Below are 20,102 nucleotides of genomic sequence, written 5' to 3' on the forward strand. Positions count from 1 at the left end.
GGGGCCGGGGAGCGGTTCCTGGGCGCCGTGGTCAGCCGAGAGGCGGGCTCGGGCCGGGAGGGGGCGGGGGAGGGGCGGCGAGGGGCTGCGAGCGACGCCGGGCAGAGCGCGGCGGCGGGGCGGTTGGAGCGCTGCGGGGGCCGGGGCCGGGGCCGGGGCCGGGGCCGGGGGCGGGGGCGGGGGCGGGGGGAGGGGGCGGAGGGCAGGGCCGGGAGGTAGAGCCGAGGGGAGTTCCGGATCGGGAGCGGGAGAGGGCGGCAGCCGGAGCGGCAGGGGTGGGGGAGGGAGGAGGTGCGGAGCCGGAGGAGGGGGAAGGAGGGAGGGGAGAGCGGTGGCGGCGGCTGCGCCGGGCTCCGTGTCTCTCGCCGCCGGAGGAAGATGAGGCTGAAGATTGGGTTCCTCTTACGCAGTCTGCTGGTGCTGGGAAGCTTCCTGGGGCTAGTGCTGCTCTGGTCTTCCCTGTCCCCGCGCCCGGACGACCCGAGCCCGCTCAGCAGGATGAGGGTGAGTGACCCGCCCGCCCCCTCCGGCGGCGGCGACCTGCAACTTGTTTTGTGCGCGCGCGCGGCGGGGGCAGGGGCAGGGGCAGGGGCGCGGCGCGGCGGGGCCGGGGTCGGGTCGGGTCGGGTCGGGTCCGGGCGGTCGGGGCGCCGCAGCTCCGCAGGTGGTGCCGCTCGGGGGCGCCGAGCCCCGCGCACCGGCTCCCGGCCGCCCGCCGCCGGCCCGCCCCCTCGCCGCCCCTTCCTCCCGCGCTTCCCCGCCCCGGGTCCACGCCGGGACTGCGGGGCGGAGCGGGAGGGGAGCGGGGCAGAGCCGGTGGCGGGCGAGCGGGGCTGGGCCGCCCGGCCGCCCGCTCCTCCGTGCGGGGACCGCCGCGGTCGCGGCCGGGGCCGCGGGGTTGGTCCAGGCTGCGGCCTGTGGCGCGAGCAGGCCTGAAGGAGGCGAGACGCGGCCGGTGCCATCGCCGCCGCCCGGGGCCGGGCCCTCGGAGCCGCCCCCCCTGCCGCCCCGCCCGTCCGGGGATGCTCGCAGCCCCGGCTCCCCCGGCCGCCTGCCCGCCGGCCCGCGGGGAGGGAGGGAGGGAGGAGGGAGGGAGGGAGTCGGCGCCCCGCCTCCGGCTCGTACGGACAGCGCCGCCCCCCGGCGCCGGCGGCCGGGAGCCCGGGTGGGTGTGCGGCCGCGGCCTCGCCCTCGCCCCCCGCCCCCGCCCCGGACCGGCTCTCCGTCCCGCTTCCCCGGCGGGCAGGCGCGGTGGCCCGGGGAGCCGAGGGGCGGCCCGGCTCGCAGTCCACGCTGCGGCCGTGCCCGGGGATGGGGTGTGCGGCCGGTTCCTCCGCCCGGGCTGCGGCAGGGGCTGCCCGCGCCGGAAAACTAACTTGCGCGGCTGGGCTTGGCCGTCTGCTCCCCGGCCGACCCCGAGAGGCGCCGCGCTGCGGACCTCGGGCGGCTCCGCCGGGCGCACCTGCCTGCCGCCGGGGCCGGGTGTTCGCCGGGACCCCCCCCCCCCCCCGCCCCTCGCGGTGGAAGGTCTAGCCCGGCGCCGCGGCCACTGCGGCTCCTCACCGACTCCCCCACCCCCCTCCCGCACCCCGGCCCCCGGCCCGGCATCTCCCTGAAAAACGAGCCCTCTCCCCCCGCCCCCCTCCTTACGCCGGGGCCGGGATGCCCCGGGATGGCCCGCTGCCCTGGGGGTGCCGGGGGGGGGGGTGCGGTGCTGAGTTCAGAGCCGCCCAGCGGCCCCGGGGCCTTGGGAGGACTTGGCCGTGTCGTCAGGTGCCTTTTGCAAATATTATCTACGTTGCGTCTCTGTGATCTCCTTTATTAACTTCCCTTGACATTAGCATCAGGAAGTTGAGTGGGAAGGCATCCTTTTAAGAATCCTGGGAGACTTATCAGTTTCTGTCGATAGGATGAAATTAGATTTTACTCTTAAGACTTAGTATGTGAGGTCTTAACTGAAGTGGAATCTCTTCGAGAGACCTGGGGTGGCGTCCCATCCAGGTCACCTAAGGTAATGATAATAAGAAGTACTAAGTTTTCCTTTTAGCGTGTTTGTGGTTTGAAGCCTCCTAGGTGTCACAGGCTGATGGTGACCTCTGATTTTTTTTTTCTTGCTTTCAAAATGATTGATAAAGGATAACTGAATATTGCAATTGGGAGTATTTAAGTCCTCAAATGGCCTTTTACAGAGAGCTAGAAGTGTTAAAACTCCATTTTCTAGGAGAGAAACTGAGGAAGGTCTGACAAAACTAGCCATATTCAAAATGTCCTGCAGTTCCGTGACAGGTCTTTTAAAGAGATGGTGGAGCATCTACACCAAGACTCCTCTCTTTTTGAAATACTGTATTAGGGTGGCTATTATAAGTACCAAGCCACAGGGCTGATTATTCAATAGCAGGTGGTGATATCTTGATTTTTGGTCCAACTTATTTGATAGTTTGTCACTGGGTCCAGTGTAATTTCTATCACTTACCAAAGAGAGAAGCTGGCTTCTTACATGTAATGGACGTTGACAAGACTGCTTGTGTATCAGGAAAGCCCAAACCTTTTATTACTCTTATAGGCAAATGTTAAGTAAGCAATTTAAGGCATAATTTATGAATCCTTATGAGCATAAATAAGAGACTTTTACCTCCTCTTATTAAAAACTATCCTAAGAACTTCTGAGATCTAACACTAGAACATTTCCTTTAGGGAAGGTTCTGCTAGTAAGCAGATTCAGACTCCTGAGTCTCCCTTCCGCCTTCCAGTTCTTTTCATTTGAGTATGACTGCAGACTCCTTCACCCACTGTGAGACACCTGCCTCTTCTTTCATGCCTATCCACCTGTGGATCTGTGGGTTTTTTTTTTTTTGGGGGGGGGGTCCCCTATAAATCCCTGTAAATGGCTTGAAATAGGCTAGAACAATCTACCAAATAAAGGTTCTGCCTCTACCCTGGCAGGCTTGTACTTGTGGCTTCACCCTGTGCCACTGTTTGTCTTGTACTTTCAATGTTCCGGGCAATAAAATCTGTAGCAACTTGCTCCTTTGTTTTTGTTTTTGTTTTAAGCCAGGACTACTACTTTATATCTGGGGGTATCGAGGTCCATATTATAAAACCTAATACCCACGGTCAAGATGAGAAACACATTTGTTATCTCCGTCCTCTCGCAGGGCCTTTTGCTGTTTTTCTGAGGTGAATGATGTGAAAGATGATCTTACTGTTCAAATGGTACTCTGTTGTGTATGATATTTATTCAACAAACATTTTTGAGTGCCTGCTATGTACTAGTGCTACTTATTTTTTAAAAATATTTTATTTATTCATGAGAGATACAAAGAGGCAGAGACACTGGCAGAGGGAGAAGCAGACTCCATGTAGGGAGCCCGATGTGGAACTCGATCCCGGGACTCCTGAAAGCAACCGCTGAGCCATCGGGCATCCCTAATGTTAGTTATTGAACTACTTACCTCTAACCTCATGGATCTTACAGCCTGGGGAGGGGGGGAGCACTCCGCATTAATCAAGACTCTACAAATCAGCAAATAAAAATTATGCTAGCTGGTATGAAAAAAAGCCATAGGGGATAAAAGAACGGGAATTTGGCCATAAAAGTCTTACCTGAAGAAATGACTATTGAGTTGAAAGCTGAAGATTTGAATACAAATAGTTGTTGATCTGGATGTGGGAGGAAGGCATTCCTTAAAGGGAGAAGTGTGTGTAAACGTCCTGAGGTTGGAAGTGGTATGGTGAACTGAGGAACTGGAAGAAGACCAATATAATTAGAACATGGAGAGGGAGGGGTGGCGTGGAATGAGGATGCAAATGTGATATGGGTCTTTAGAGCAGTAGGAAGCCATTGAAGGATTTTCAATGAAGGGGAGATGTGATCAGATTTGTGTTTTAGAAGGATCATTCTGGTTGCCTGCAGGGAGTATAAATTGATTTGGAGCAAGAGAGCAGATAGTAGGAATCCTATTGGGGGTTATAATAGTTCAGATGGGACATGACGTTGCTTGGATTGGCAGGGTGACTGGAAGTGGAGAATTGATTCAAGAGCTATTAAAGATGCAAAGGTATCAGGACTAGTTGATTAGATGTGGGAGTGGAGAAGAAGGTGTCAGGAGGTTTAGGTTGATTATTTGTCACATTGAAAGTTCTGAAGACAGACATTCACACATTTTTATGTTCTATTTTATGGTTATGGGAAGGCTTACTTTTTTAGGCTTTATCCTCTGGATATTTTCAGGTCAACATTTATTAAGACCATCTGTTTAGTACTTACAAGGTGCAGAAAGTTCCTTTTAATTAAATAAATTATAGTAACTCTCAGACCATATATCCCAAATTTTAGTCCTGAATTTAAAGCTGAATTATAAGCCTCTGACAATAAAGGTTTGTAATGGAAATGTTGAGAGATCTTCAGTGGTTTTATTGTACAAATCCAGTACTGGATCTGGTGAGAAGCTGCTGGTAAACTGATGATTCTTTGTAGGTACAAATGTGACCTTAGTCAAACCATTAATGCCATTTGGGTTTAGAGCATACACAGCAGGGCTAATTCAGGAATCCTCCTAGGCAGAGAGGTGTTAAGCAATAAGCAAACTAAGACCCGTTGAGAGGAATATTTCTTAAATGAGGCTGAGTAACTGAATTGATTACCCTGTCACATTCGAGTTCCACCTTACCAAACCCTTTTTATCTCTGTGATGATTGATTGCAACCTGAAAGACTCTGCTCTTGACCTTAAGATTTGATTTCAAATGGAAGCTCCATTGATATCATTAGGAGTAGAGCTCTATCACTTAGCAAAAGTGTAGTGCCTTAAGTGGTCACTGTTGTCTCACTTCTCCAGTTGAAATGCCTCAGGATTTGTTTTTGTTCTGTGTAACTGTCCTCCCTCCCACCTGTAATGAAAAACTCCCATAATACCAAGTCTGGGAACTCTGGGCATTATAGATCTCCTGAAATTAATGCAGACTTTTTTTTTTTTTAAGATTTTATTTATTCATGAGAGAAAGAGAGACAGAGACAGGCAGAGGGAGAAGCAGGCTCCCCATAGGGAGCCCAATGCGGGACTTGATCCCAGGACCCCAGGATCACACCCTGAGCCGAAGCAGATGCTCAACCTCTGAGCCACCCAGGCATCCCTAATCTCTTGAAATTAATGCAGACATCTATGTATATGTGCTTTTTGGCGGGGAGGGGATTGAGACTCAGAAGCTTTTGCATTTTACTGTAAACCACTGACTGAATCCTTTGAAGGCAGGGTTTATGTTTCTTGGAGTAGCTCATGGAGTATCTACCCCATCTACCAAGGTGCTGAAGCCTTCATTCATGTCTCCCCCTTAGGTCTGGACACCCTAGAAATGCAAACCTTCCTAAGAATCCTAGATCTGTGGATTTTGTGGAAGGGTTGCCCATCCAGTGGTCAAAGGTGAGGCATCAGTCCTGTTACTGTACCACACTTCTTCACCTTCCTTCTAGCAAGACCCCATTGGAGAATACTAAGAACACCTTAAATAAAAGATCCTGCTGTAAAGAGATCTCCTAGTTGAAGAGCTATTCAATACATGCATGGCCTGGGTTCCTTCTTTTCTTCCTAATCCAGTAGCAATATAGGGAAACACTGAGAGCTGTCACAGAATATTTTGTCAAGAGCCAAATTATAGGTGGAGAAGGTGGAAAAGAGCCATCCAGAGAGTGCGTGGTTATTAGTAAAGGAGTGAAAAAGTGTTAAAGAGCCAGTTGAATTTGGGTAACTATTTTGTGATTGAGACTGGCTGTGTGGAATGGGAGATAAGGTGTGGGCTGCAACAGTTTGGTGTTAGTATAAGCTGCATTAGATCAGCCAATCCTAAATTGGAGGCAGAAGGAGAGAGAAAATAATGCAACATGAATGAAAAATCAGAATTCTGAGCTTGGACCATTTGTAAACAGACTATTTGTAAATTCTAACTCCAGAGTTCTAAAAAAGAGTTGGTCAGCAAGATTTGAGTGGCTCTTGAATGTAGGAAAATGATTGTGATTATCTGACTTCAACCTAGATCATTGTCTTTGTTCGTGTTTTGAATTATAATTTTCTTTCCTGAAGAATGAATGTACAATCAGACAGAAGGAGAGAAGTGATTAAATTAAGAATTTACAATTTCTATAATAAAATGAACATAGCTTGAGTCTATGAGAGGAATGATTTTATGGTTGGCTTTTATATGGCAGAAGATGAGGAAGGGTGAGAGGGTGAAATATGCCTTAACATTGTGGGCAGAATTCTTTGTAAAATTGGGAGATATATTTTTATTATAAGCATGAGTCACTTAACAAGTGTCAAATATTTGAGTGTTTACCAAATGCCACCCTGGCTCTAGGCATTGGAGATGCTGTTCTGGATGGTGGTGGAGATGAAAAGTGTTGACATAATAAAGATGTTACTCAAGTCTTGACCTAATAACTGCACAGATGTTTATAATAATAACTGCCATAATAATGGCAGTTTTCTTTTGATATATAAAGTTGGGTCTTTTTATAATCCCTCCCAACCTCTAACTGCCCATTTGCTCAAAATAATATATCTGGGGCTTGCTTTCCACAAGGCACTGAGCTGGGCCCTGGAGATGCAGAAGTGGCAAGAACACAGGCCTCCTCTCGTAGGCGAGATGATCTGTGTCAATAACAGTAGTAAGAAGCAGGTTTTTACAGAGCTGGAGAAGGTGCATGTGCAGAGGCAGGAGCGTGGCATTTGACTAGACCTGGAGTGTCGGATCAGGGAGAGATATAAGGAAGAACATTCTACACTAAAAGGATATGGTGAGAAGAAAGTTTTTTTTTTTTTTTTTTTGTTTTTGTTTTACTAGAACAAAGTGATAAAAGTTAAGATTGGAAAAGTGAATTTGGGCCACATTTTGAAAGGAATTAAATGGTACGCCAAGGAACTGGGTTGGGGCTTTATTAAGTCAGGACTTCGAGAAGCTTTTTGGAAGCTTCTGAAGTAGAGTTGTGGGAGTAGTAACATCGATTCATCATCAGCTCTTGGTTCACTAATTCACTCAAGTATTTCAAATATTTATTGTCTGCTGAGTACCATCCATTACTCTAGGCATTGGAAATCCTATAGAGCAGTAAATAATAATAGCAATGATAACAGATAACATACCTTGACTCCTATGTGGCAGGTGAGCATTCTATTTGTATTATGTTTAATTGTAACAATAACTCTCTAATGCAAGTCCATTGTAATTGTCACTTTATAGATGAGACCATTGAGTCTGAGAGGTGAACTCTTTGCCTCAGGCCATTTACTTAGGGGTAGAGCCAGGTCAGTCTCGTTTGCTCTGATCAAACACTAAGATTTTTAACAAGATAGACCTTCTCAAGTGGACTACACTGAAAGGAGGACATAGAGACAGTAGGGAGGTAATTTCAAATAAAACACTGAAGACAATAAAGGATAACATGAAGGAGAAAGAGGTAGTGGGGACCATGCAGGGAAGTTCAGGGGGCAGTGGCTGAGCTGAGGCCAAAGAATGAGTATATAATACAATTCTAAGGGAAGAATGTTCCAGGCAGAGGGAAAAGAAAGTGCAAAGTCCTTGAGTCTAATGTTTGAAAAATAGAAGGCCAGTGTGACCTAGAACATGGTGAGTTTAGAGGGAGTACAGTATTTGCTAAGCTTGCAGATATAAATGGGCTCTGGGTTGGATGATAAATTGTATGGTCCTTGATAAAATGAGTAATGACTTTGTTGTTGTTGTTTTAAACCTGTTGCAGTGTTAAGGCAGGAGCTGTATTAGCTAAGTCCACCAGATCCTGTGGAATCAGAAAAGGCAGTATCTAGTCTGTAAGGTCTAGGTGCTGTCAGAAAGCTCTTTAGAAAGCTTTCTGTATATGCAAAGGCATAAATGGTTATAGCAAATCCCTGGGGACTGCATGGCTGGAAGATGGGATTGGGGAGTGGAAGAATGGGAGAGAGAACTCTAGAAAGCATCTGAACCCTGAAAGATTGAATACTGTGAATGGCAGAGCTGGGCTAAAAGGAATAATCTGGAAACCGTGCAGGCTGGATTTCAGTGAGGAGAGAAGTGCCTGCTAGGACATGAGGCCTAAAGTTAGGAAAGGGGCCAAGACAATTAGTATGAGGAGAGAGAGAGAGAGAGAGAAAGATTATGAAAGTAGAATTAGCTGGTGTTGCTGGTAGGAGGAGGAGCCCTCTGGATACTGGAAGGGGAGTATGCTGAGACCTTAGAAGGAACAGAACTATCTAAAATGGTGGTTCTCAAACTTCAGTAGGCCTCCTAATCACCTAGAGGGTGTGTTAAAGCAAAGTACTCCAGCCTCCCGCCTAGAATCTCTGATTCAGTAGGTCTGAGGTGAGGCAAGGAATTTGAATTTGTAACTAGCTAGCTCCCCAGTTGGTCCAGGGGTCATACTTTGAGAGGTGCTGGTCTAGAGGATGGGTAGATTGGAGGGGAATAAAACAAAACATTGGTTTGCTTTGGCCTGTAGTTATTTTGGGGGGTAGGGAGGGCATGTAATATCTTACAGACAGTGTCTACTGGGTGGATGGAGCTCAGAATAGGATCAGTACCAGATGCAAAGTGTGCAAATCATTGGCAGGAATATATGTCTGAAGCTTGAGTACCGGATTGGTGACAAAGGAACTATGTGTGGATAGAGGAGAGAAATAGGAGTAGGAAAAAAGAAACCCAGAAAAGGCCTTCTTACCTGAAAGAAGGGAGGTAGAGGGGGGTGGGAGACGAGATGAAAGGAGGCATAGGCAGAAGTAGAAAATTTAGAGAACATCGCCCAGTAGAAAATATGGGCGAAGATAACTTAAGAGCAGGACCATCAGCAATTTCAAATATTGCAGCATTTGAGCAAGAATTGATCAAAGTTAGGGACTCCGTAAGTGGCTGTGGAAGCGTGTGCCTCCCTGCCTGCTAAACTCACCTGCAGCAGTTGGGTCCTGGTGAGGGGCTACAGTGGCATCTCACGGGCATCTCAGTAAATATGATGACCCAGGGGAGCTGGCTCGGAAGAAAAAGTTCAAGTGGTGAATAATCACCTTCACTAGAAGAAAAATACAAAAAGAGGAAGAAGGGTTTTATTAGAGAACTTAATTATCAAAGGGAGAACTAACATGTTTCGGATTCTGTTTGTTCTGCCTGAATCAGGTGCCTCTCTAAGCCCCACCCTGTGTGTGTATAGAGACACATCTGTACATACATATTTTAAGCTAAACCATAATCCTGTGCTTGTGGAAATATATACTTTATATGCTATACACATTATATTAAAATGATTATAATGCATAGTAGGTTTTTTTTTTGTTTTGTTTTTTTTTTTTTTTTTTTTTTTTGCCTTCTTTTGGTCTAAAATCCAGTAACTTATAAAAGGCTGCGACCAGAGCAACATTCTCATATTTGAAGTTGGAGAAGAAACTTTATCCACAGAGTATTAGGCAGTTTTTAGCTTCTAACACATTAATTTGCCTGACGTGTAATTACAGGAAGAAACAGAATAGCAAAATCGCCTGCTCAGCATTTCAGGTAAAAAAATTTTTTTTTTTTTTTTTTTTTTTTTTAAACAGTGAGGTCTACCATTTAATTCTAGTTCAGTCCTGTGATCCTGAAAGCAATGCTGAGGCAACATAAACTGCAGTACCCAGGGCTGAAGTCTGTTTTGGAGAGGGAAGCAACCTTTCAGTTGCTTCATTTGCTAAGAATCCTGAATATTTCAAAATGAGAAACGTTCTCATTTCTGCTCCATTATAAATTCCCTTTTGGGCTTGGTAGCATTTTAAAGCGTTACTCCAGAGAAACATTTAAACATGCCAATAGGGAGATCTGATTCAGTTCACTGAATATAAGAACTGGTACACTGAAACTTGAGGAAAAAAATTAACTTTGCATTATCTAATTAGGTTTATAGAATTGCTGCAGAGCAGCCTGGTTTCCCAAATCTAGAAGGTACAATTAACTGTAGTATTATATCAATACCAACTAGTCTGCTAATAGGCTTCCAAGCAAAGCAATTGGAATTTGTTATTACCAAAGATATTTTAAACTGGATGAATTAAAATTAAATCATATACTGTTGGGAGCAGTTCTGTATGAGAATAAAATAAATGACCTAATCATTTTTTAATCTTTAATCTTTTATTGAGTCCCTGGGTTTAAGAATACATCTGGGCCTCAGGAAGTATACTATTTTTCTTTAATAGTAAACATAGATGCTTAATGATTATCTGGCTTAAACATAATTTTAGCATTTGTAGTTCTTTTATAAAATATCTTACAATATGCGATAGCACTTCAGTATTGAAGTACTTTGAGAAGTACTTTGTATTCACTGGTAATGTGTACACTTTACTCTTTAATACCAATTCTTATAAAGAGCACTGAGTGTTAATATGCAACTGATAAATCACTGAATTCTTTATCTCTGAAACTAATAACACACTATGTTAATTAATTGAATTTAAATAAAATTTTAAAGAGTAAATCTTAAGTAAACATTAACTGAGAAATTCCCAAAGCTTTTATTTTTTTTAATCACTCTTATGAGAAAGTGGGTGGGCTGCCATTTCTGTTTTTTAGACTGTAATTATCCTTTGACTCTTGATTTTTTTTTTTTTTTCCTTTTACTAGAAACACCAAACACGCACTCTCACACACTCACAGTGATAAGATACTCTTTGATGTGAGGAAGGTTTGCAGATAGCTTTTTACAAATGTGTGAATGCTTAACTCCTCCAGCTGGAACTTTTGATTTCATACTAAGCCATTGAGGCTAGCTATTGAAGTGAAACTGTGGTCTCAGGTTCGCAATGTAGTATGAGATGCCTGTGAACAGTTTTATAGAATCTTCAGAATTAACACTTGAAGTATTATCATAATACCAATATATCTTTATGCTTCTGAGAATTTTTTTTTTAAACTCTAGAAAGGCTAAATAGAAAAAAAAAGTTCAATTTACTATTAAAAAGATAAGTACTTAAGTCATGATATTTGAAGTGCTCTGGAGGTTCTTTATTTGTCAGCACTTACTACTTCATTTTAAATTTTATTCAATTTAACTTAAATATTTTATATGCATTTCATTAGCATGTTATTGGAAAAATAGTTCCTTAAGAAACCAAAAATGATCGGTATACTTAAAAGAGTCATGTAAATTTGGTTTTGCCAGATTATATGAAAGGTAGATAGGCTAGATAAAAGAAAGAAAAAGATGTTCATATACAGAAAACTAGGAAGAAGCATGATATGTAGATTCCATTTCTATTAAGGTATAGTTTGTCAATTGTATAAACATTTCAAAAATGACAGGAAAAAATCTAGTAGGGGTAAGTCAATTAAATTTTTGTCTGGTTGATTGTTAAATGCAGCTATGGCAAATACATCTTTGTGATGGGAGATATTTGCCTAGAGAAAATTGCCATGCAATATATCCTACCAGCTGGAGTTTTTTGGACAATAACAGCCCATGTGCCTAAGTGAATCTTTGATTTCATAATATAGCCATTTCAAAACTTAATATATTTTCTAAAATAGTTGGCTTATTAGGTATAAGTTTCAATTTTGCTTACTTGGGAGGACTTAAATCCAAACCTCTTGCCCCAATATTTCCTTGGCAATTGAATATTTTACTATGCAATTCTTATTAGACAATTTAGTCATTATGCTTCTTAAAATTTAATCTGACAGGATTAGTCTTTTAATCTCTAATACAGTAAGGTGTCTCCCATGTAAGTCAGTATTTGTTACCTCTACAATCTGTTTGCAGGGTTTTACATCTTTTCTTTTGAAAGAAAGCATTTAAAACCTCCTGTTCAAAAGTCTGCTAACTCTTGCCAGGGTGATTTAAAATGAATAAAAAATCCATTAGATTTTTGGCAAATAAGCTCTCAATAATGATACAGAATAAATGACTACAAAGTGCTTTTTAGAGTAATGGAATGGAAATGACTGAAATCTTACTACTTTGCACATGCAGATTTTTCTACTATTGTTGAATGTTTGGTTTAAGCTAAAAAGATCACTGTCAAAATTGGAAATTTTGATCATTTAAAATATATAATTACATTTTAACATTTAAGCAAAGGATTGGTGGAATGCAGAAATATAGGCATGTAGTTTCATTTACTGCTGCTCTCTGTGTGATGGTCCCAGAGGAAATTTGAAGTCCACTGTTTGTAAAAGAAGGCTGGAGGAGAGTGTTGCATTGTGATGGTCAATTAAAATAAATTTGCTTACAGTTCAGGGAGATCCTGGTGGGTGGCAAAGAGAAAAATACTTCTAGCAAATAGCTTTCTGAAATTCTGTCTTCTAAAAATTAGCTAAAAAGGGTGATTTCCAAGTGCCTTGGTATTTTAAAGAAATACATTTTCTTTGTGAAATTAGGATAACTCTTGGTTTTTCTTGTAGTTTAATGTTTAGACTCCAAACCCTGGCACCTATAACTTATGTTTTAAAACAAATGTAGCATACATGTGATCAGTTGTTAACTGAAAATTTTGAAGAGTGATATCATACCTGCAAAGGTAATATACCACACCTTTTCCCAGGTCCTGCTTTTTCCTTAGCATAAGAAAAGAACTGGTATCATCTGAAGTATGGGTATTCTCAGTTTTTTTTTTTTTTTCCCAACATCCTCTTTGATATCTGAGGAAAGTTTTTAATAAACCAGGACTTCATTTCACTTTCCATGAATTACTACGGAGGGAAGAGTGCCAGCCAGTCTTTCTCGAGCAGGCCCACACCTGTGAGTAACCCGAAGAGAATCTCAGCCAGAGAGCCTAATAAATAGTTTCACTGTGGCACAATCATGTTTTGTAAGAGGCAGTTATCATCCTTGACCTCTGCTCAATTAACTGGTAACTCTAAGAGAAAAGTAAATGTTAAAAAACTTTCTTAAGCGTTGGCAAAAATCACTTCCTGAAGATAAAGTGAATGGCTTGAAATGTACTCATTTGCATCTCCTTCTCTAGTTTAAATAACAGGTGCTTGTGTTTAAAAGCAAGTATGTTTTGTGCAATGATTTATGACTCAGAAGAGCTGATGAAGAGTAGCTAAAAGGCAATTGTAAGTGGAAATTAAGGAGTAGGTTTTTAATATAGAATATTGGGAACTTAAGGTAACAGTAAAGGCAACATATATTTGGGATTGTTTTCTAATGAATTGTAACTTTCCTAGTATTTTTTTCAATTCTCCATGAAAATAACTGAAATCTATTTTTTATCTCCTTGGGACATAGGATTCCTTTTGTTGATTGTGAGACATTTGTTGAGCAGTTGGTCCGTTGCTTTGGGTCCCAGTGGGTGCTAAATGTGAGAATGATTCCTTCAAGGTTAAAAAGGTCAGCCATATATTTTATTGACCTCGAGATAGCTAGAAAAACCAAGACTGCCATTAGGACACACAGCGTGTTGCCTCCGAATGATGAAGCTCCAACTTACTCCTGATTTTCTAACACAGGCAGGGGTTATGTTTTCTGAATATACCCAATTCTTTTTAATTAAAGATAACCAAACTTCACAGTTCTTTATCATACCTGTAACTCTTGTGGTGAGTCTAAACTAATGAAAAGATAAAATTTCATTTCTAAAATACAGATAACTTTTTAAAAGAACTTTTTGCTCTTTCTATAATCTCTATATGCCCCTACCCACAATTCCTCTTACATGTCTCATTTTAACCAAATGCTCTCAGAAGCTGTTGCATCCTATGAATACTGACTAGAAATGGAAGAAAAATTAGAGTTTTGGTTTTCTTGCAAGAGAGTGCTTTCTGTCAGACTGCAGATTTTCCTTGGCATGGGCTTAATTTAAAATTGCCTCATATATGCAGTGATGAAATTGAATCAAACTTAAAATACTATGTGGAACATTTTCCAGATAATGTTTTTGAGAAATAAAAAAGATCTAGAATAGTGGTGTTGAGATTTTGAAATGTTAGCGTCCTAAAAGTAAGTTTCAATCTACTTTCATCAGGTGGACTATCGGCAATGGTCCATTTCAGAGTTTAAGTGGTTAAAAAATAAAGATTAGAAAATATACAAAGCCTTATTCAGATTCCTGTTTTACTTCTATTGCCTTCCCTTCAGATGTAGATTTGATTTAGTTATTTCCTAAATTCATGGGCCAGTACCAGTACTCATACTTGTTTTTATTTAGGATATCCCAAGTGTCTATTTAAAGACATTTGTGATGGACGACTGACCCTCAAAAAAAAAAGTACAACAATAACCAAAACTGTCATGCTTCAGCTGGTTTATGGTGAGGCAGAAAGCATGAGAAATTTGCTGTGTTTCAGTCGGCTCATTATCACTGGGAAATCACCTTTGCCTTGCTCAGAGGAGACTTAGGTCGGCTCCAGTCTCTTCGCTGTTCTGTGAAAGCATGTAGCAGTGTGTGTGCCTTCATTGAATGTGTTTCAAGAGTGAATGGTACACATAGTGGCACCTGAAATCTGGAAAGGGCAGTGTCCTCTTATATGCCTAATTTATTGCTAGGAGTGAAGCTGAGCAAGTCTCAAAAAGAAAAATGGAAAAGTTCCTTTTGGGTACGGGAAGCTAATATCCTCTAGGATTTGGATCACCACAATTTCACTGCGAGAATTCCTTGATCTTCTAAGAATACGGGTACTACATTTGTATGATTTTTGTGATCCTACTTCCATGCTTCTTGTCTCCGGCAGTGTAATGAATTAAAATGTACTGGATATTTGGCACGGGCTACAGCTCAGAAATACTAAATGTAGAATTTCGTTTACTGTGGGCTAGTTATCAGGAAGTAGTTGAGATCGAATCTGTGCTGCTGGGAAAGTTTATTTCCTTATGTAAGCCTTAGCGCCTGCCCCTCTTGTATTTGCTGTTTTGTGAACTGTGACAGTTCTCCTTGTTAGGTAAATGACATGCTAGTCCAATAAGAGAGGGAAACTGTAGGTTTAGGAGATTCAGCAACCTCATGGTTTTGGGATAATCTGATAGGCTAGTGGTGTTTTCTGTCGCTGCCTCATTGAGATTTTGAAAAACTGAAGTCCATAATTAATTAAAAAAAAAGATTCCTGGTGTGTCCTTGGGAAAAAAAAAGATTCCTAGGGAAGATACATTCAAGTGAATTACAGTATCCTTTACTAGGAAAGGTAGGGAGTTTGAGCTTTAAGGTGTAGGAGGAAGAGAAGGTGTGCCATCGAAAAGGAGAAGGAACGTTGAATAGTACAAGGTCATGGTTTAGACCAATCATTTGTGTAGGGAGTGGGAAAGAGGGATTTTAAGCCACTAAGTGTGTTTTTCTTTAAAAAAAAAAATAATCAAGTTGATAACTGAATATTAATCTCCATAAATACTAAATATCCTGGGGAAGTTACATTGATGTTTAAAATTACTGTGTGGATGTAGCTCCTCAAGAATAAGGTGGATTAAAAATAAAAGCTGACATCATTGTTCAGTAAAAATACAACGGACTCTGACATTAGTTGTCCTGTTATAAATACTGTTTGTTGATAGCCTCGGTGAGCTTGGCCTAGCAACTTGACTTCCCTCAGCCTCCTTTCCCTCATCTGTAAAGGAGGCGAGGCATTGTTTCTGTGTTTGCATTGGGGTTACATTACCAGAGCTCCTAGGAAAGCATTTGACTTGAAGTTTTACACCCCGTTTCCCCTTCTTTCTCTTCCTTCTTGGATGAGTATAATAATCTGTACGTGGTTTCAAAAGTGCTTAAAGGAATGAAAATACTTACATGAATTTGTTATGAATTTGACATTTTGAATTAGAAACGGAAAGGGGCTGAGTCTTCTACACTGTGGCTTTTGCCTTAAAAGTTCTGTTCTTCAAGGAACCAGTGTTTTAAAACAGGGAAAGAGAAAAAATGACGTTAGGGTTCAAAGCCTACAGCTGAAAAAGAATTCTTGAGATATCTTTGGTGCAAAAAGGTGGTTCTGTTAAAGCATGGGGACAGGACCTGTGGGCAGAAAAAGCTGCACTGGGGTCATGAGGAGTGATTTTCAAGTTGGGAGGGGATGAGGGATACTGTAAACAGCCTCCCAGGTATTTTGGAAGCAAGGTTACCAGGACCTTGAGGGGTCCTTGAGCTGTTGTTAGGAAAAGGTCATATATTACTACCTAGTGAAATCTGAATCATGAAACCCTTCAGATGTATATTGGTGGGTCATATGCTTAGGGATGATTGCCAACATGTATCTTGGGGGGGCGGGGTTAGAGATAAATGACATTTCTAAAGGAATTTTTATATGTTGAAGTAGGGTCAGGCCAAGATTGCCTTTTGCCCTCAGCAAAGTATCAATATCGAGGCAACTGAGTTCCAATGTCCCTCTGCCTTTTCAAGGACTTGTCAATGGGCTGTAGGGAGTGAGAAAATTTAATAATTTCTCTTCTGCCTTTGTTTCTCACATCAGAAAATGCTGTTTATTTCTGAAATATACTCTTTTTTGGAGGCCCCTGGGTGGCTCAGTGGGTTAAGCTGCTGACTCTTGGTTTTGGTTCAGGTCATGGTCTCAGGGTCCTGGGTTTGAGCTCCATCATGGACTCTGCATTTGGCAGGAAGTCTACTCAAGGATTCTCTCCCTCTGTTCCCCCCCTTCCCCAATAAGTTTTAAAAATTTAAATATATTTTTCTCAATATAAATATATATTCCTTGTAGAAAATATTAAAAAATGAAAGCAAAGAAACTAAAAATCACCTATAATCCATCTTACTCAAAGCTAATTATGATCTGTTTGGTGTATTTCTTGGTATTTCTTGCCTGAATTTAAGAGTAGACATGGACTACATATATACTACTTTGTGGATTGCTCATTTTATTTTACTGTAGAAATATCTTAATTTACGTATTGTTTTTAGGACATTGTCTTGTACACTCATCTTTTAGGATCTGGTCGTTTTAGCACTGACATGGTTTAAGGGAAGAGGACATTAGGACCTATAATTCCCAACACACTTGTATTTCTTTTTTTTTTTTTTTTTCTTCTTCCTAAATTGTCATGTACACTATATTTAACAAAATTGAATTGTTTTCCCACCTGCCCCTTGGAAACAAACCTATGCTTTTAATTTTTAAGTTTTGATGTTTAAAATAATTTTGGGTGCCTCTGGCTAAACCATTAATTAAATGGAGCAAAACAAGTGATCTGAGGGAGAACAAAACTGGAGGAGCAACTACTGAAGTTACTTGTTTTTACTGTCTCCTCCTTACTCGTCCCAGAAGCCTAGTCCCCAATTTAATTTTCAGTTGTGGTTGCTGAACCATTCTAAAGCTCTTAAACCTTTGCTTAGTAAGTATTAAGAAATCAAAGTCACTGCCATGGGGTCAATTATGAGGTGTGGTAAATACATTGTCTTCTTAATTTTATTTATTAACTTTGTTCCTATTGGCTCCCTGTTGTGAAGAATAAGTTTTCTTCCTGCAGATTCAGCTCAAGGACTCCTGGATTTTCTTAAATGCTATGTTCCATATTAACATTTAAAAATGAAAATTATGCCCTTTCTTTTAGTCTTTGTGTAGTTGGGCTACACCTGTGTCACTGTGCAGTGATAAGGCTGTTTTCCTTGAATCTTATTTTAAACACACATATATTTATGCTTATAATTGTATGTAATAGCACCATGGGAGCAGAATTCTAGTGTGAAAATTGATTGAACATCAAATGACTAATAAGGAACTTTTATTGAATTCTTACTACGCCCTCTGCTAGGTGTGTTTAAATTCTTAATTTAACCTTCTGACATTTTACAGATGAGGAAATTTGTGGCTTGGAGAAGTTAAATACCTTCCTTGTCATCTGGCCTCATAGGTAATAGAAGCAGAGTGCAAATCCAGGCTGACAGCAGAGCCTGCCCTTTCAGGCCGGATTCAATACCACCAAGTCCCACTTCTGAACTGTGTTCTGTGAACAGAGTAGGGGTTACTTTAAAAGGGTTCTTGGGTCAGTAAGGTTGAGAAATGTTGCATGTTGTATCACCCTCTCAGAGATTCACAGGGCACAGTGGTATTTTAAAAGCCCTGAAAAGTCTTACAGGAAATAAAACTTAAAAAATTTTTTTATTAGCTTGTCTTTCACAAGTTGACCTGGTCACTGATTCTGTCTGTAAAGAACTCTACTGTCCTGAAAGAACGGTTTGCTAATAGCCGAATCAAAGTAGGGCGCTGTCTGGGTTAGGTTACTGTTTCATGTCTGTGGACAGATGCACCGGTCTCCAGAGGAAGAATCTAACTGCCCAGACTTGCTGAATTCTGCAACTAGCCTGTTACATGTTCGTGTTTGGCATGTCCTCCTCCAGCTGTCTAAATCTTGCCGTCCTTCAAGATCCATCCAGGTTTTACCTCTATGAAGCTTTCTTTAAGTATAGTCCACTCGGTATCTCCAATCTCAGAAAGGCTCCTTGTTATGGGACAGGACTATGAATGACTGTAATACTCCTTAGTATGGAACTGTTTTCCCAGTTAGTCAGCCTTTTTTTTTTTTTTTTTTTTAAGATTTTTATTTATTTATTCATGAGAGCCACAGAGACATAGGCAAAGCGAGAAGCAGGCTCCCTGTGGGGAGCCCGATGCGGGACTCGATCCCAGGACCCTGGGATTACACCCTGAGCCTAAGGCAGATGCTCAACCACCATTCAGAGTTGGTCTTAAGCTCCTTGAGGGTAGGCCCTGTTTTATAGTCTCTCTCTTCCTGTTGTCCTAGAGAGGAGAGATCCACATTGTCCTAGTAGCCTTTGTTCCATTGACAAGTACTCCTTGTCTCCTGGCCATGACCCCCACCCCCCCCACACACACTGGCATGCATTCCTAATCCTCCAACTTGAACCCCTGTTTGATACTGACATCCGTAGTCCTGCTCCGCGTTGCTTTCCAGTGGGAAACAACTCACTGATCTTGCTCTTTGTCAAAAATGACCGTAGTAAATTCTCAGACACAGTATTTTACAATGACAAAAAAAAAAAAAAAAAAAAATCCTCCTGATCAGTTAAAATAGGTTTCTTAGGACAGCCCCTGCTTTGCAGTCACCTACATCTTTCTCTGTGGTCTTAGTAGCCCAATGAATCCGACAAATATTCATACTGAGGAATTTTTCATACAGGGAATCCCAACACAGGTTGTTCCTTGACTTTGGTTGTGAGACAAATGGTTTTAAGTATAACCCATGTTCGGTTACTGTTCACATGGAAATAGATGCCCAGTGCATAAATTCTCAGTTACTGAAAACTTTCACATCATGAAAATATCAAAATAGGTCCCCCAAACCAAATAAATGCTTTTATATAAATATCCTGTAGGCACATAAAGCCAAAGCCCTATCACATATGCTATGTGGATCAATTTTTCTGCATAAGCAAGATTGAGAGGTGCTTCTTAAAATATGAGTCTAATAAAGTTCACCCTGAAAGTATCCACCTTTTCTTTAGAAACTCCCTGTAGTAATTATGGATGTTCTTCCTTCGCTCCAAGGCTCTTGTGTGTACAAAATTAACATCATCTGTCTTGACTATTTTCACTCTGTATTTAGTGTACCTAAATGTCTCTGGAAGTCTTTGGATGGTATCTGCTGGGAAACAGGTGATTTCTACCACCACCCAAACTCCTTTGGGAAAGTATGAAAAGGGCAAACCAAAGGTCCAGTTATCAGTTGTATTTGTTGCTCTGTGAATTTTAAGGGGTAGTACTAGGTATTTGGAGTTTATATCCATTAGAATACAGATTTGACTATCACAGAAATCTAGAAAGTTAGATTTTTTTTTTTTCTCTTATGTAATTAGCCAAACTAATCTGGCAACTTTCATAGACCATGTGACATCATCAGGGATCCATGCGCCTTCACCCTTGTTCTTCTGTTATTCCTATAGAGTTGCTCTCATCTGTGTGGTCTGAGATTTCACCACCCTGTCCACATTCTCACAGTAGGAAGGAAAGAAACTGCAAGGCGAGTTTCCTTCTCTTCATCTGTTACAGATCCCATTCAGCTATACTCCATTGGCCAAAAGGTAGTCACTCTGAGGGAAGTTGGAAATGTGTCTTTATTCTGGGTGGCTATCTGAATAGCTAAAAGTAAGAGGTTAGGGGAGGTGCTTTTTCTTTATTTTATTTTTTTAAGATTTTATGTATTAT

The 20,102-nt window shown here is 41.9% G+C and overlaps 1 protein-coding gene across 2 annotated transcripts in view; it reads left to right on the top strand.

Annotated features, from left to right (window-relative positions):
- Nucleotides 1–291: 291 nt before the first annotated feature.
- The window catches only part of GALNT7 (polypeptide N-acetylgalactosaminyltransferase 7), a 135,851-nt gene continuing 116,040 nt past the window's right edge, over nucleotides 292–20,102 (top strand). For both annotated transcript variants that reach the window (XM_038573598.1, XM_038573597.1), the window contains exon 1: nucleotides 292–504. In XM_038573598.1, coding sequence (XP_038429526.1) covers nucleotides 379–504 — 126 coding nt within the window. In that variant the 5' untranslated portion in view covers nucleotides 292–378. The remainder of the gene's footprint in view (nucleotides 505–20,102) is intronic.

This window comes from Canis lupus, chromosome 25, assembly GCF_011100685.1.
Source record: "Canis lupus familiaris isolate Mischka breed German Shepherd chromosome 25, alternate assembly UU_Cfam_GSD_1.0, whole genome shotgun sequence".
In the NCBI taxonomy this organism is placed as follows: Eukaryota; Metazoa; Chordata; class Mammalia; order Carnivora; family Canidae; genus Canis; species Canis lupus.